Source organism: Glandiceps talaboti, chromosome 14 (assembly GCF_964340395.1).
Source record: "Glandiceps talaboti chromosome 14, keGlaTala1.1, whole genome shotgun sequence".
Classification (NCBI taxonomy): Eukaryota; Metazoa; Hemichordata; class Enteropneusta; family Spengelidae; genus Glandiceps; species Glandiceps talaboti.
In genome coordinates, this window is record NC_135562.1 from 5,180,021 (window position 1) to 5,197,076 (window position 17,056).

General features: G+C 36.0%; 1 protein-coding gene across 2 annotated transcripts; it reads left to right on the forward strand.

Annotated features, from left to right (window-relative positions):
• The first annotated feature begins 1,520 nt into the window (after nucleotides 1-1,520).
• LOC144445515 (coiled-coil domain-containing protein 25-like) lies at nucleotides 1,521-11,278 on the forward strand. 2 transcript variants are annotated; one of them, XM_078135102.1, is made up of 7 exons: nucleotides 1,521-1,777; nucleotides 3,357-3,404; nucleotides 4,907-4,946; nucleotides 5,466-5,593; nucleotides 6,423-6,526; nucleotides 8,289-8,491; nucleotides 8,730-11,278. In XM_078135102.1, exons 2-7 carry the CDS (start codon nucleotides 3,383-3,385, stop codon nucleotides 8,806-8,808), a joined length of 576 nt encoding a protein of 191 aa, XP_077991228.1. In that variant the 5' UTR covers nucleotides 1,521-1,777; nucleotides 3,357-3,382; the 3' UTR covers nucleotides 8,809-11,278. The 2 variants fall into 2 exon arrangements, with proteins under 2 accessions (XP_077991228.1, XP_077991226.1); XM_078135100.1 differs by lacking the exon at nucleotides 1,521-1,777 and adding an exon at nucleotides 2,081-2,227.
• Nucleotides 11,279-17,056: the final 5,778 nt, after the last annotated feature.

Sequence of the window (17,056 nt, forward strand, 5' to 3'; positions counted from 1 at the left end):
TGGATGTTGTATTTTGATGTACCAGTTAAGTTACACATTTTTACTTGCTACAAAACGAAATGCAGTGTTATATGACAAGAACACAACCCTATCATGGCATACAAAGATAGATGTGTGTGTGTGTGATGTATGATACACATAACTTGGTAATGCTATTAACTTTGTTCTGGATATTATAGCAGAGGAGAGACATTACAGAACAAAGTTAATTGTTTTGGTCAAAACATACCAAAGTTATCGCCGATCTAAGATTTCATGTGAACTTTAAAAGTCCACAAAAAATCTCAGATTGGCAATAATTATGGTATGTTTTGACCAAAACAATTGGTAATTTTGGGACAATGTGAAGCCCTCAGAAGGGTCACACCAATTGGATGATACAAAGGCCAAAAAAGGGTCATGTCGATTGTTCAATTTCAAGCCTTCAGATGGGTCACAATGATTGGATGTCAATAATGTGAAGCCTTCAGATGAGTCACAATAATTGGATTTCAAATATACAAGTCAACTACTCCTATCACAATCAATATCAATGCATGTAACATATATCAGTTTTGCCTTATTTTTCAAACCAATCGGGACGAACATTGTACAAGTTTCACACTGTACTTTTTGAAGAACGACTTAAATCGAAATAATCAAAATAACATCAAAAAAGATATACTGAAAAATATGAAAGAAGAACATAACATGTATAATAACAAAATAAGGTTCAATTTTTTTGTGTGTTTTTTGTTATTGCTAATTCCAAAGGCATGTCTATCCATGGAGAAAGATGTATCACAATGTGACATATATTTGATAGTCTGGTCTTTCTGAAAAGCAACTGTAGATACAATTTCTCTCCCTTCTTAAATTCAGTGTCAAAAAAGCTGAGAAATGAAGTCAAATTGTTATCTCGCACAAACTTGCTCTTATACTTTGCATGGTACATCATTGACAAGACTGCAATAATTTCTATACAATTCTTTCCTTATTTCGATGTATCTTCTTGGAAGTTAGGTAAAAAAAGTTGAACATTGTGATTGAAAATACAATGAAATCATCTGATGCACACTGATATCAGTCAAATCAAATGTAATCGTGGCAGTAAGTGTCATCGTAGACAGTGAGGACTTCTATGGTTACATGTACAACCCTGTCATCAACGACATAATGTAGTTGTATATGATCCTGTTGCGTTCACCAACGGAAACGTCGCAATCATCATTGTTTCACTTTCACCTGGTAATTTTTTCATAGTGATTCATCATTCCGGCAGTTTTACTGTACTTTGATTCAATATCACGTCGAAAAACTTCATCCATATTCGAATTTTCCAGGTCTTGAAAATTGTTTTGATGCACGTGAGATGATGATGAAAACCATCGGGATTTTCAACTTTCAACGGCAATAGATAAGATAGTTATATTCCGATGACTCATCCATTATTTAAAGCCGCACGTGAAAATTACACGTTTTCTTTACACGTTTCTTCACAATCAAAGAAAAGGCAATTTCCCATACAACTATAGCAGAGTAAAAACACAGCAGCGACGAACACTGCGCTGCAAATAGTACATGGTTTTCTTTCGAGAAAAAAGCTGGCGAGATACAAGGCCATGAACATCCCATGGTTGTGAAGCAACGCTGGACTCACCAACGGCTTGGGGATCAGGAGTACTGGCAACAACCACTGTAAACAGTACATCTTGTCCGTGTTCTCGCAATCTTCTGTTACGATATTGGAGCAACGTAGACACGTTTTTCTCCCGTTGAAAACCTTTGAATGAAGCAGGTACTGTTCTGTATCATGACACTTTTTTTTACATTTCTGTCTTACGAAACGCGGATGTATAGATTTACAGCTGCAGATTCGATCAAAATAAGAAGCACAGAGCTTAATAAATTTTACAAGGAGAAGAAAAATGACCTATGATGTTGCGAATATATTAGGCTAACTTTGATCATTGACAAAATTGCTCAAAACTGATAAAACGAAAGCACATTTAAATAAACGGAATGAACGATGAGCATTTGTCGAATGCACATGTTGTAAATGTTGCACTATCAAAATAGGTTCAACAGACAGGAAGCAGAAAGCATGGCAGTGTCTGTACACACGTGAATAACCGTCACTAGTTACACAGATTAAATTATGATAAAGAATATTTAACGTTTGATGACTATTGCGTGAAAGGAGTTCTAATTCAACTTTTTAAAATGGTTTTTTACTTTACGAGTAATGGTAAGTAACATTACAACAGTACGTACGTGCTGAAAGAACATCATGTGTGGTGTGACAACGTCAGTCACATTTAGTCTCTCTGGGGCTTTTATAGTCCTGCTACTACTAGTGCTAGACGGCGGAGTGCGGGACTCGATTTTGACATTGCCCCGAAGAAGGAAATTGACATTATCAGGATTGAGTCCCGATTTACTCCATCTGCAAGCACGACTAATCTTATGCGATACAGACTGTAGTGCAGTACATGTAAGTACGTATCTCGGATCGCATATTGCCAGAGCCATGGAGGTACGTACGTAGCACAGGCACTCGATCGAATCAATGTGGAGAAAAAAATATGTATGTAAATAAGACTTATTTACACATATTTCTTTTTCTACACATTGATTCGAGTACCTGTGGTACGTAGGAATAATGAATGTAATCTCCGGTTGGTACAAAACGCAGGTACAGGCAAGGCCAGGTCAGACTGGATATTTTTTTGATTCGCATTCACATTCGGATCCAAAGATCCGTCATATATTTGTATTTGTAATATATAATATATTGATTTTCCGTGCAAATTTCACCTCTTGTATGAATGCTATAATTCAACAATGTAAGTACTCGAATATGTTCACATTCTGTTGAAAATGTCTATAAATACTCTGAACCGCTGAAATGATAGCTGTCTTGACAGCCATTAATTACCAAGTTTAATTACCGCTCACATGGAGCATGCACATTTAGATGGGCCATAGAGTGTATAGTAGGCAAGTAGAAATTAAAGCCCATTTGTTATTTGTAACATTGCATACAAAAGAAGTGAGTATAGATGGTAGATGCACGCCCATATGATGGAAATCCACAACAAAGCATAGAATGTACCCATCATCTGACCTGTGATTTTTCGCACCAACTTTTATTGACCTTTGATGCAACATATATGTTAGTCTCAGTTACCCAGACTCTTGCCATTGAGGGCTCCACCCTCACATAACAGTTGGGGTGGAGTCCTCAACAGCAAGTCTGGGTAACAGAGTCTAGAGATATACTTACACCCTCATAATTATGCTGGAGGAAACTTTTATATGTTTATCAAAGAATTAACAGTTCTGATCATTAATTTCTATGCTTTCTTCTTTTACAGTTATAAACCCATCCTATTCAATCTACATGGGAGCTGATAAACATGAAAGTAACTCATTATTTATTTAATTAACTAATTACTTAATTCATTCATTCATTCATTCATTCATTCATTCATGTGTCCATATGTCTTGCCATTATGTTGTTTGATATGTCTGTCTGTCTGTCTGTATGTCTGTCTGTATGTCTGTCTGTCTGTCTGTCTGTCTGTCTGTCTGTATGTATGTATGTATGTATGTATGTATGTATGTATGTATGTATGTATGTATGTATGTGTATGTGTGTGTGTGTATGTATGTATGTATGTATGTATGTATGTATGTATGTATCATCCCATGTATGTATGTATGTATGTATGTATGTATGTATGTATGTATGTATGTATGTATGTATGTATGCATGTGTGTATGTATGTATGTATGTATGTATGTATGTATGTATGTATGTATGTATGTATGTATGTATGTGGTATGTATGTATGTATGTATGTATGTATGTATGTATGTATGTATGTATGTATGTATGTATGTATGTATGTATGTATGCATGCATGCATGTATGTATGTATGAGCATATATACATGTATTTATGTGAGTAATTAGGCAAGTGCATAATTACAAAATGCATGTAGGTATCATAAGTAGGTGTAGATAGATAGGTTGCTACATATATGTAGCTATCAGTGTTCAAATTAGCATAATAGAGAGGTTTAGATACATGTTAGAAGGTGTACACCTAGGGGAGTATTATCATACAGGCATACACGTAATGACGCGTACGTACAAAAAAGTGTTTAGTTATGCGTTTACATGAAAAACATAAGAGTGTGAACGCGTGAATTGACATCTTCCGTCCAGAAGGCCAAACACACGACTTTGTTTTCTAAAATTGTCAGTATTTTTGCCATTTTTCCTGCAACTACTAAACTAAAAAACAAACAATTTGTTTAAAGTTGTGCTTCTGAACTTTGATATAAAAATATGACATTTAATAGAAGAAAAATGACAAAAACATGTATTTACAGTTACGTGTAAACTCTCATTTTGACACAGCATCATCTGATACAGAATGCCTTGGTTGCTTCGAATCACATGACTATGACGCTACACGTATAGAACACACGTAACTATGCACATCTAAACCTCTCTAATATATGGTCATCTTAACTTAGTCTTTTGTGCACCCATTAGTAGTTACATGTTCACTGATATCAAGTTTTGTTTCAGTTTATGCATGTACACTATTAAAATTCATTGTCAGTTCTGTTTTCACAAAAATAGAATTGTGTTGTTGAAAGGAGCGTGAAATATTAGTGTGAAAATATTAGTTTTTGTGAAAATTTAAAGTTATGCTGTCAAAAATGCAGATTTACTTGTTGAAAATTTAGGTTAGCTTAGGAATAACAGTCACTTTGAGTTATTTTTCATCGTTAGGAACAGATTCCAAACACAAGATGCTGTGGCCATCTTGAAAGCTTTATTTGACTGATAAAGATAGTGGATAAATAATGGACATGTCGAGTTTAATTAATTTGTATCTTCTTCTTTCCAGATGAAGATCTTCTACGCTGGGGTTTCCCAGAAGATGTATGGTACGTCTTATATCAGTCTTGAACTCTTTGCATTGTATTCTTACTTACAGATGATTGCTCTATGTCACTCAAGTTTAATAAATGAACTTTGTTTGTTATGAGGAGGAGGGTTCTGGTCACAGGTGTCAATGTAAATGCTGAACTTCATTTTCGAACTTCTAACCAAATTTAGAAAACTTTCACGCCTTCTACGATACCATGGTTCTGTACTTACTAATGAGATGTTGATATAGTTGGGTTTCTGTTAATGTATTTTAATGTCACAGTGTTTACTATGTTTTTACATTGCATCGATCATAGTGGTGCGAGTGCTACAATTTTCACCATGGTTATATATATAAACATGTCGATGTTGCACTTGTGAATGTTCATTACAGGGGGAGCTAAGAGGAGGGTTTTGGCCTAAATGAATGAAGTTTGTTTATTGAGCTTGTTTAACATTGGGTGATCATCCCTTATTACAGTACTAGTTAATATTAATTGCAATAAAAATGACTCCATTTTGTTATTCCTTTGAAGGTTTCACGTGGATAAATTATCTTCAGCCCATGTGTACCTAAGGCTGCAGCCAGGGGAGACCTTAGATGATGTACCCACTGATGTTTTACAGGACTGTGCTCAGTTAGTCAAAGCTAACAGTATTCAAGGTAAATTATGTACCCAGTGCTGTCTAACATGACTGTGGTCAGTTAGTTAAAGCTAACAGTATTCAAGGTAAATTATGTACCCAGTGCTGTTTAACATGACTGTGGTCAGTTAGTCAAAGCTAACAGTATTCAAGGTAAATTATGTACCCAGTGCTGTCTAAGAGGACTGTGGTCAGTTAGTCAAAGCTAACAGTATTCAAGGTAAATTATGTACCCAGTGCTGTCTAAGAGGACTGTGGTCAGTTAGACAAAGCTAACAGTATTCAAGGTAAATTATGTACCCAGTGCTGTCTAAGAGGACTGTGGTCAGTTAGTCAAAGCTAACAGTATTCAAGGTAAATTATGTACCCAGTGCTGTCTAAGAGGACTGTGGTCAGTTAGACAAAGCTAAGGTAAATTATGTACTCAGTGTTGTCTTTCAGGACTGTGGCCAGTTAGTCAAAGCTAACAGTATTCAAGGTATATATGTGTAGATGAGTTATTTAGTACTTGTCACTCTATTGAATATATTGTGTTTATCTGTGCGCCGATTGTTAGATGAACTATTGTTTTGACCCATTTTCCACACTGATAAACCCTTCCTCAAAATCAAAGAAAAGTCTTCTTTTTTCTTATTTTGTTGGAATAATGCAATTATTGCCTATTTTGTCTGTTTTATTTTCTTTCATTACAATAAATATTCACAAAAGGTCATGGTAGAAGTATTTTCCATGGGATTCAATGCAGCGTAGAATTTAAACGTAAATTTCAATTTAATTTTGAGAGTATTTCACTGCAGGAAGATTCAGAACCTGCACTCATATTAATATTTTGTCATTTTTGATTTCAGGAAATAAACTGAACAATATTGCAGTTGTTTACACTCCATTTCTAAACCTAAAGAAAACACAAGAAATGGACGTGGGACAGGTTGGCTTTTTCAAAAATCGAGAGGTTAGTGTAACGATGATACTGAGTTTAAAGTCTGTTCTCTTTCTTGTTTTATGTCGCTTTCAAGTACGATCCAGTTCTGTTTTTTAAAGTATCTACTTCGACAACAAGAGGACACAGTTTGAAATTATTTAAGGACATATCCAGATTGGATAAACGTAAATATTTTTTTCAGTCAATGTGTCGTAGACATTTGGAACAGTTCACCAGAAAGGGCTATGGCGTATATTGATAACCACGTCAGAACAGTAAGAGTCCTTAATAGCCTCAATGGCTTCCTACCCCATGTAAATTCATGGTAAATTCACCTTCAATACTATAACACCAGAGTGACTATAGAGTTTCACTTAGGCAGCACAGTGTTTTGAACATCTCACACAACAATTTTTGTTTTAAAATTACATAAAGCAAAATACAGACACTGACAGGACGCATGTGTGGAGTCATGATGGGTGAATGGTTAGCGTGACTGGCTTGGAATCTACAGGTTGCAGGTTCGAGCCCTGTCGCTGCCAGGGGTAATAATTGTAAAGCGCTTTGAGCATGGAGTGGGAAAAGCGCTATATAAGAACCCAACATTAACATTATTATTATTATTACATGTTGTATTTTATCTTTAACCAGTTTTGTGTTTGAATCTTCCTTTGTCTCATCCGACAGTGCTGTTGACTTGTATTTATAGTGATATAAAATGTATCATTTTATATGCTTGTATGCTGTCAGTTTCTGTATTTTTGTTTGACTGTGTAATTTGTAACAAAAAACATTGCTTGAGATGTTAAACATTGTGCCACCTAATAGGGAACTTGCAATCCAAACTGAGCATGCTCAGACGCAAAGGACTACTAGTATGTGATTCTCTGTGTTCATCGTAATAACAAATCTGGAGCTACTGATAAAGTAAACCTCCTACAATGGTCAGGGTAACTATGAATTGATTATTTGTGGTTATGAGCAATGTAACAATATTGTTTACAATGCTAATTGATTAGTATTTATTATCATATTTCCCATGATGCAACATTCAAACATGGCGGGTTTGCAAGTTCCCTATTGAAACTCTAAAATCTCTCTCAGACTGGTTTTTTCTTGCATTTCCGTCAAAATGGATGGGAAATAATTTTATCGTACATCCTCCAAAGAGATTCATCAGCTTGGTTTCACAATACAAACGATTATTTTATCATAAGCTGGAAAAATTACCTTGTCCAATTATTTTATGGAAACTCAATTGACTTCAATTGGCATTATAGGATTCAGATAGAGAAGCCTAGTATGACCCGAAATGTGGGTTTACAGCTATCACATGCACAGTGTGCCCTCTAAGCCAATTTGACACACCACTGACAAACACAATTTCTAGTGATGCACCAAAATTTGGTGTTCTCCTATCTCTTACTATGTGGTGACTCACAAGAAATGCCAGTTCTTATCATTTTGACTCACAACAACAAACTTTGGCTATCACTAGAGGGCACACTGGACATGTATATGATTTGGTTCTCAATTCCAAGTTCTTGTCAATAATAAGTGACATCATAACAATTGACACAAACAGATAGTCCACAGCAGACATTAATTAAGTCTATGCAAAATATGTAGACAATCTAATATTTCATGCCTGAGATGAAATAATCGTCATTTATAACATCCTTATCATATATAGTTTATGTAATTTTCTAGCAAAAAAATTTCTCGACTCTTTATTCCAACAATCAGGACTTCTAAGTTTTGTTTGCTATATTGCCATTCATGACTGTTTCAGGTACGAACTATAACAGTTGATAAGAGAATAAATGAAATAATAAATAGGCTCAACAAGACGAAAGAGGAACGGTTTCCAGACCTCCAGGCTGAACGTGAACAAAGAGATCGAGAAGAACGAGCTGTACAGAGGAAAAAAGAGAAAGACGTCAGACAAAAAGAGAAAGAGGAAGCAAAAAGAAGACGAGAAGAAGCTGAATTGAGGTAAATTTGTCATATTTGTATCAGATTGACTCACTTTTGAAAACATATGATCTTACGGGCACGCGAGCCTAATAGGGGGAAGTGAAGGAAGCCATTTACTGAGATTGAGAAGATAAAAGGAAGAAAATTATTTTATCACATAGTATCAACAAATTTATGCTAAGCAGGATATGTTTTCAATTTATATTTAAAGAAAAGGATGTATACTATGAGACACACATTATTTGTTTTCTTTCAGGAGTTATTCTGGGCTTATGAAAACGGAAAATATGGCATCAAATAAAGATAATGGTTCTGATTCTGATGATTTCATGTAGAGTATAAGAACCAATGAGAATTAAGAAATGCAGCCAATCAGAATGTAGGAGACATGGTGAGATACAAAGCAGCAAATGAGAAAGAAACTTGTAGCCAATCAGAATATAGGATACAACATCACTGGATATGATAAGGATTAGCCTATCAAAAGACAGGATGCAGTACCATGTAAATGGGTCTTAAAGTACTGCTGTCTTAAAAGTACTTTGTATAATAAAATTTAAATCTATCTCTTGTATTTTTGAAAACTGTCAAAGTGATTATATGACAGAAACCCATGTGGCATAATTGGGGTAGTTGCATGAGTGCTTGTGGTATCATATACAGCATACGACATCACAAGCACAGGTGCAAATACCCCAGAGTACCAACACTTGCACTCGCATGTGGTTCTGTTACTATATCATATAACCTATGTTTATCCATAAACCCTATTCGTGTAGGGTCTATGGTTTATCTGAAAAACCAAATTTGTGTAAAAATCACACCGATCACACTCTTTTGTGTACAAGTGAAGCCTGCATACTTATTTACATATCATTTGCATGCGGGGATGCAATAATGTATTCAATATTGGAAGTGCAAATACCACTTGGGGTGCCATTCGGAATCAGATTTTCAACAGGAAGTGTGAGCCAGAGTCAGTTAGTTTAGTAGTAGTACTGCAGTTTTGAAGTTCACAGTATAAGATAACAAAAACTGATGGCATTCTCAGCAACTTGAAATAATGTTACTTTTTAGGTTCTTGTCTATTTCCTTGGCAGTCTTGTAGACTGCTTGTCATACTGCCAAATATGGGCATTCAGGACAAAATTTTAACCCTCATCATATCAGCAATGATGGACTTCCTTGCATACAGTTTCTTATTAGGCTTAATAAAAAATTTGTGTGGTTCCGATTACGCTCAATTTCAGAATAGCCGGGGTAGTTAAATTTTTTGTTTTATTTTATTATATATATTTGAGTGAGTTTCTAGTTCAGGTTTTTCATTGTTTTCCAAATGGTCTCTGCATTATTTATTTCTTCCTATCAGATGTACAGCCATTACAGATTGGAAGAATAGTTTTACATTGTCTTTTTAAGTTGATGTAAGTTGCCACATGCACTATTTCTCGTGAGACTTCCCAATTTTTGCGATTTTATTATTTTTTTCTTGAATACTTAAAAAAAAGCCTAGGGTTGGTAGTGAAAAACTAGGTGGGGTCGGGTAACCGGAACCAAACAATTATTTTTTTAGGCCTTAAAAGCTGCACAGTAACCTCGGTATGTCATCTTCTGTGAAGAAAATATCAAAGTTCGGTTTAGCTAGAAAGAAGAAAGAACCCCATGAAACGTGAATGCAAGTGTGGCGTACTCGGGATATTTGTATGAGTGCTTGGAGTGCTCTCTGTGGCAGTACAGAAGAAAACACTACAAATACCCCTGAGTACCCCACTGGCACTCACGTGGCATGGGATTCTGTTATTATTACATATGATATGTTTATCCGAAACAACAAATTTCCGAAAAAATGAAACTATGTGATCACAATGATTGTGTCCTCATTTGCATATTATTTGCATACAGGTATGCAATAATGTTGCAGTATTGTTTCAGTATTGCACTGCAGTGCAAATACCACTATTATGTGCCCACACCAGTGTAAGTAATCTGATTATTTCTGGTACATATGTAATAATACCACTAGTATGTGCACACACCGGTGCAAGTAATCTCTGGTACATATGTAATAATATGCATATTGTAAAATTTTTTTGAATTTTAGAATGACTTGTCAATGTTTCTGTTTAAAGATAAAGAGTCTGTATAATCCATTTTTATGATTTCATTCATTTTACAATTCCAGCCAAGTATATTTGGCATCAATTCTGTTAAACATAGTATATGCCCCAGAAAATAAACTGTTCAGACTCTTCCTGTTACTTTGTTCAAGAAAACTCCTACCTCTTTTCAGTAAAAATCGAGCAAAAAATTGCGACAATCATTTATGGCATCCATATCAAGTGTAAAGTAACCCTGGCTTAATTTTAAGACTAGCATGTGGCCTTTACAATTGTAATCAATTTATAAACAATGTTGTCAGCCCAAAAATAGCAAACAGATTACAGTGTAATGAGAGTCCCACAACTGTGATCTCTTGCTCTAAGAGAGACGTTTGTTTACTCTCCAGGTAGTTTTGTGATTAACTGGTGCTTTGTACTGTAACATTGTTATCGAGTTAACAGCTTGATTATATTTAGAGACACCACATACTGGGCTGATAATTAAAGCAAATGTAAAAGTATACTTTTACACTTGATATAATTGCTACAAACAATTGTGGTAAGCAGGGAAAATGCTTTACTTGGGTGATAAGAGTTGTACTGTAAGTCAGACTCCTAGCATTTGACCCCAGTGATCTGTGTTGACGACCTGTCCTACTATCAATCGTCATATATGTGGTGATATCATCTCATTTCAGTCAATATTTCTGTGTATTGCAAATATTTCCATTGTCTTTAATGAATAAATTGACAACTACCATAATTAACAAGTGGACAGTGTGACTGTAGGCCTAGGGAATTGAATGAATTGATGGTTAGATTGACAAAGTACTGGTGATGGATGGATCAATGAGAGAAGTAGTATTCTTGCAGGACATATTTTGTCATTGTTTATGTTAAACATGTCAAAGGTCAGTATTAGTAGATAAAATGAGCTCCCCACGTGTTTTGCTAGGTTTCCAACAAAAGGCGATTCAAATATGTTTAGTGTCTAGCGCGAGCTGTACCTTTTTTCCAAAATGACCGTTGATGGCGCTATTTATACTAAACGTGTTCGTTGAGTCCTGATCAATCATAGACCCTTCACTATGAAGAAACCTTCTGAGAGTACCCTGCATCCATAGAAACCGTTACCAAGGGAAACATGAGCGAGTACTCTAATGAGAAGCGTTATTGATCAAGGGGGGAATCCCTACATACACATCAAGGATATCTGATTTTGCTCCTGGTGGATGACGTGGGGATTTGGGGGAGGGACTAGGTGATTAGTAACTATCTGGTGGGAAATGACTGCGACATTTTGCCATGGTCACGTTGTTGGGTATGGGGGGAATGGGGTGAGGAGAGAGAGGGTTAACGAATTCTTTGATATTTTATTAGGCTTAGGTGTTAAGTGCTTTGTTGTAGTTCATCGTCGTAAACCACAGCCTCTTTTACGGCACGCACATCCAAGACGCACCGGTTCGTTATTTGGCAGTGTTGCGGAAGAAATCACAGCTCTAGTTTGAGAGAAAGTCAAGTTATATTTGTATTTGCTGAGTTTGCAGTGTAGCAGCCACGACTGTCGTCAACAACACGCGTACGTTAAATTGTTGTAGTAATTCGAATGGTCCTAAATCCCGGCGGTGGCAGTCTCTGGATGGGTCGGTACCCATGCTTGTTAGCGAAATTTCAAATGTACCCATTTTCCCGGAAAATTTCAATGAAAAACACCCCCTTTTTAAGGGAATCTGGGAGAAAATCACTGCAAAAAACACCCCCTTATTTCCGAAACCCGGGAGGTTTTACCTTCAAGGACACCATTCTTCCGAGAGAGAGTAGAAAAGGGGCATCCTACCCCTATTCTCGGAGGGTGATCTGAAAGAGTACCCCTTTTTACGATTCCGCGGACCTAGTTGGCCGACAAAAAACACCCTCTTTTCCGTGAAACAAGCATGCGTACCCGCTTCGTCTGGGACTGCCACCACCGGGTCCTAACCTTCTAAAGATGGGTTCATTTTGAAACACTTCAACAAAGGCATATCATTTTAATATGCTAATTAGAATCATCTAGCAATTCACCAATTTTTCAGCTCTCTGGACTCGTAGTAGACATGATAAAACATAACTCTAAATTTATCAAAAGGTGGAATAGGAAGGAAGGAGAGTCATAGGAAACCTTGAATATTGTGAATGTTGTTGGAATAATAACTGAAAAAAAATAGTATCTACACATGTATATGCCCAGGTTCCTATTTTTATTAAAACCAGTACGTAACAGCTGTAAGTTATGTCATGGGTATGACGTACGAACTACGTCACTTGTATTCAATATTCTATTTTCAGTTTTGTACAGCCTTTTTTTCCCCTTTCATTGCAAATCGCAGTTACATAATCAAAGAGTATAAATTATAATAGCATTAATTGTGCATTTATAGGCAAGGGTTCAATAACCAGCAGGTCATTGGCCTGACTCGCTGACAGCTAGTTTGCTTTACTATTTGTATGAGGGGGTGGAGTGGGAGTGGGGTAGCCTGACATAAGTGACAGCTTATTCTACGTAAAATTTCACACGAGTACAGCGTCGGTAAATGTGTCTTATCTGATGTCAAACTTCTTAGTATGTGCATATTTTTTATGATTAAGGAAACGTAACCAAAACCATAGGGGCGTGTAATATTTCATAGATAGATTGTTGTTTTCCAGGTCTACAGACTAAATATAACAACCTTTTGACTATATATTCCTACCTGTAAGGAGAAAAGAAATATTTCTACTAGTATAGAGATTGATACATTTGTAGCAGCAGGATTCGTACGATATTTTCCTAAGAAAACGGCAATCTAAGCAAGAATACGTGCCCCTGTGACCAAAAACTGATATATATGACTTGAAGCACACATAACATAAAGTGCGTTGACATTGTGCTGTCCAAAATGGCATTACAGTATTGTCGTCTGGAATTCCAACACACATATCAAGGAAGGGGCAGCTCGTGACAACAAAAACACTTTTTTTCTACAATTTAAAGAATGGCTAAATGCATACCCTAGTTATGAAACAAAAATAACATATATGGAAAAGCGAAAGTGTAATTTTGAATACCTAATTTGCGTACGTTGTGGACAGAGAACGTTAAACTTTATATGTTTTGTACCCGTTATCGAATTTATACAGTATCCAATCTGATTAAAATCCTATGTAGATGTCGGCTAATCGTTCATTGCTATTTTACCTTCGTTATTTTGCCTGAAATGACCTTCTTGGTACATGTTTACTTTTTTATCCTGCGATCAAGATAAAAAGCGTAAACATGTACCACGATGGTCAATTCAGGCAAAATAACGAAGGTAAAATAGCAAAAGCCGACATCTCCATCGGATTTTAATCAGATATCTAAACTACGCCACCAAGTTGTAATTCATTACAGTAGAAATGTACGAATTAAACTTTGAACTTCCTTCTTTTGTCTGATAGTTTGTTTATGTGACAAGTACTTCTGATAATAGAATATGCCTAGAGCAGTAAGAAAAATACTGACTCGCTTATATTTCAACAATGTCACAGAAATCAGGAAATGTGGTGGCACAAAGCACACTAGTACTGCATACAAAGTGTAAGGTAGGACTGTTCAATTGTAGCCTCGGTTATTATACTAGTAATAGCACAGACGTTCGTAGTGAACAGATATCTACAAATTCTTTGTCAGTCTCCATGTTTTTAAACTTTTCGCTATTCTACTGAAAACTACGTAATGGAGATAGATATATATATATATATATATATATATATATATATATATATATATATATATATATATATATATATATATATATATATATATAAACAATGTGTCTGATTGGGCGATGAATGATTCAATGGTTGTTTGGTGAATGAGTGCTTTCAAACCTCACTTATAAATGGCTTGATGAGGACATTATGGGTAAACCAGCACTATGTACAATTGGAATATTTTGTTCATCTAATAACAAAAGATACATTCACTAAAAATTGGTCAATTACGCATACAAATTACACCGAATATGCATATGTTAATTTGTGGTCAATATTATGCATACGTAGTGTAGTGACAAGTTTAAGCGAATGCTCCGATCGGTTTTGAATTTGTCACCGTGTGAAAACTGTTCAAAGTAGTTGTAACATGGACAACAACACTATATGTATTCACTGAAATTTTTGAAAATACAATTTTTAGACATTGCACATATATTAATCATTAGTCGATATCCATAAGCAGTACAGAGACAGTTGAAATCGTGATCGCCATTGAGGAGGCTGATATTTGGGTGCGGACCCAAATAATCAATTTGATTTGGTTTATCATGTATAAAGATACAAAATATGTTTCCCCACAGGTGATGCAATACTGTTCATGGTATGTGATATTACGAGTAAATTATTGTACCTATAATTATTACAAAACATTTTCAAAAAAGTCAATTGCAACTTTAAATATAACATTAAACAGAACAAATGACGAAGACACGCGTTGTCGGAATTTAAGACATGCATTGTCGTGTTGTAGAACGACCAGAGTATATATTCCATATTTTTTGTTCAACTTGGCTCGAGATTGGTATAATTTGCATCGTCGCCTGCGAGGGCGTAATTGGGTATATCCCCACTTGTTATGCAATGCTATCGTGGGTTGAACCACAGAACATAGGACAAGTTATTGATCCAGGGTCCAATGGGTTGGGTTCCCTTCAGGGTCTATTGTTGAGCTTGTTGCTTTCATAAGTATGTTACAAAAGAAACCAAATTTATGGGTCAGTGACCGCAAAACAATATTTGCAAATTCCAGCATTGAGATGAAGCGATGGAAATATTGGGGGAGGTGGGGCGTCATTAACCAGAAAAGAATGTTTAACTCGTCTAAGTACAGTGAACATTACGCATGGGATAGTCTCGATCTCCAGTATTGATATACATGTAAATTATTGATTGAAAGCTTCCCTGTAGGAATATTTGGGGTCCACAAAATCCGCTTTTGTAAGTGATATCTGTAAAGAAAATTTGCGTTTATCATTAAATTGGTAATATCAACAGTAAAATATATTACAACATAAACACTCACGTGGGAATGCACGCGTACACACACACACACACAAGCACATGCAGTGATATACACAGACACGCACGCACATACTTACATACATACATACATACATACATACATACATACATACATACATACATACACACACACACATACACACATACATACATACATACATACATACATACATACATACATACATACATACATACATAGTATATGATAATTAAAATAAAGCTGTAGATAGTGTTACAGATATCTTCATTTCATACCAGTAGTTTTTTATGTAGTATATCTATTTCATTGCTTTCATTCTACTGTGTGCTTGTAATTAAATCCTAACGGCGTACCTGCCACATTAAATAACATATTCTTGTTTCACAAAACAATGTTACTGAGACGATGACACAGTTAAGACAGGGTTACAAAATATCTCAAATTACTCGAAGAAGTCATTTACCAGCAGGTTTACTAATATGTAAATCACATGACAAGTAAAGTTTTTTTTTCTATTTATATATGCGCCCTGACCAGCTACTGTCATCCTTCGGGTTTTGTTCGGCAACTTTCGGAGCACAGATCCGAGCTCGAGGTCTTACTGTCAGAGTAGTTTCGAGCATGATAATGATACACTTTGAAAGATAAGATACTAAACTTGAGATATAATGAAGCCAATTTAGTTATAGCCGCAACCTGGCAAATTACAACCAAGATCAATGTTGTGTGGAAAGTTCAGTGCATGCAATATCATTATAAGCCTAACTGAACCTTTCTTTGACTTGGCCGCTTAGTGGAAGAGTTATTGTAGCATGTATCAATGATATGTGTATATATGTACATAGTTTATATTTCTAGTGTTGTGTTTGCAACCTTATTTATTGATTATCAATCTTTAGGGAAACACTGTTGCAGTTATACACTCATCCATATCCAGTTACCACAGACTCGTGAATAGGCACACAGACTCGACACTGTTGCAGTTACACTCACAGTTACTACAGACTCGTTAATGGGCACACAGACTCGACACTGTTGCAGTTATACTCATGCAGTTACCTCAGACTCGTTAATGGGCACACGCAGAATCGACACTGTTGCAGTTACACTCATCCAGTTACTACAGATTCGTGAATGGGCACACGCAGAATCGACACTGTTGCAGTTACACTCACAGTTACTACAGACTCGTTAATGGGCACACGCAGAATCGACACTGTTGCAGTTACACTCATCCAGTTACTACAGACTCGTGAATGGGCACACGCAGAATCGACACTGTTGCAGTTACACTCATCAAGTTACTACAGATTCGTGAATGGGCACACACACACACTCGACACTGTTGCAGTTACACTCATCAAGTTACTACAGATTCGTGAATGGGCACACACAGACTCGACACTGTTGCAGTTACACTCATCCAGT

What these genes read in the sequence shown, in the direction of transcription:
- LOC144445515 (XM_078135100.1), top strand. Translation starts at nt 2,203, where the DNA reads ATGGTTTTTTACTTTACGAGTAATG. An exon ending in TTTTTACTTTACGAGTAATG is followed by an intron (nt 2,228 to 3,356) that starts GTAAGTAACATT and finishes CTTCTTTTACAG; the next exon opens with TTATAAACCCATCCTATTCA. An exon ending in CGAGAAGAAGCTGAATTGAG is followed by an intron (nt 8,492 to 8,729) that starts GTAAATTTGTCA and finishes GTTTTCTTTCAG; the next exon opens with GAGTTATTCTGGGCTTATGA.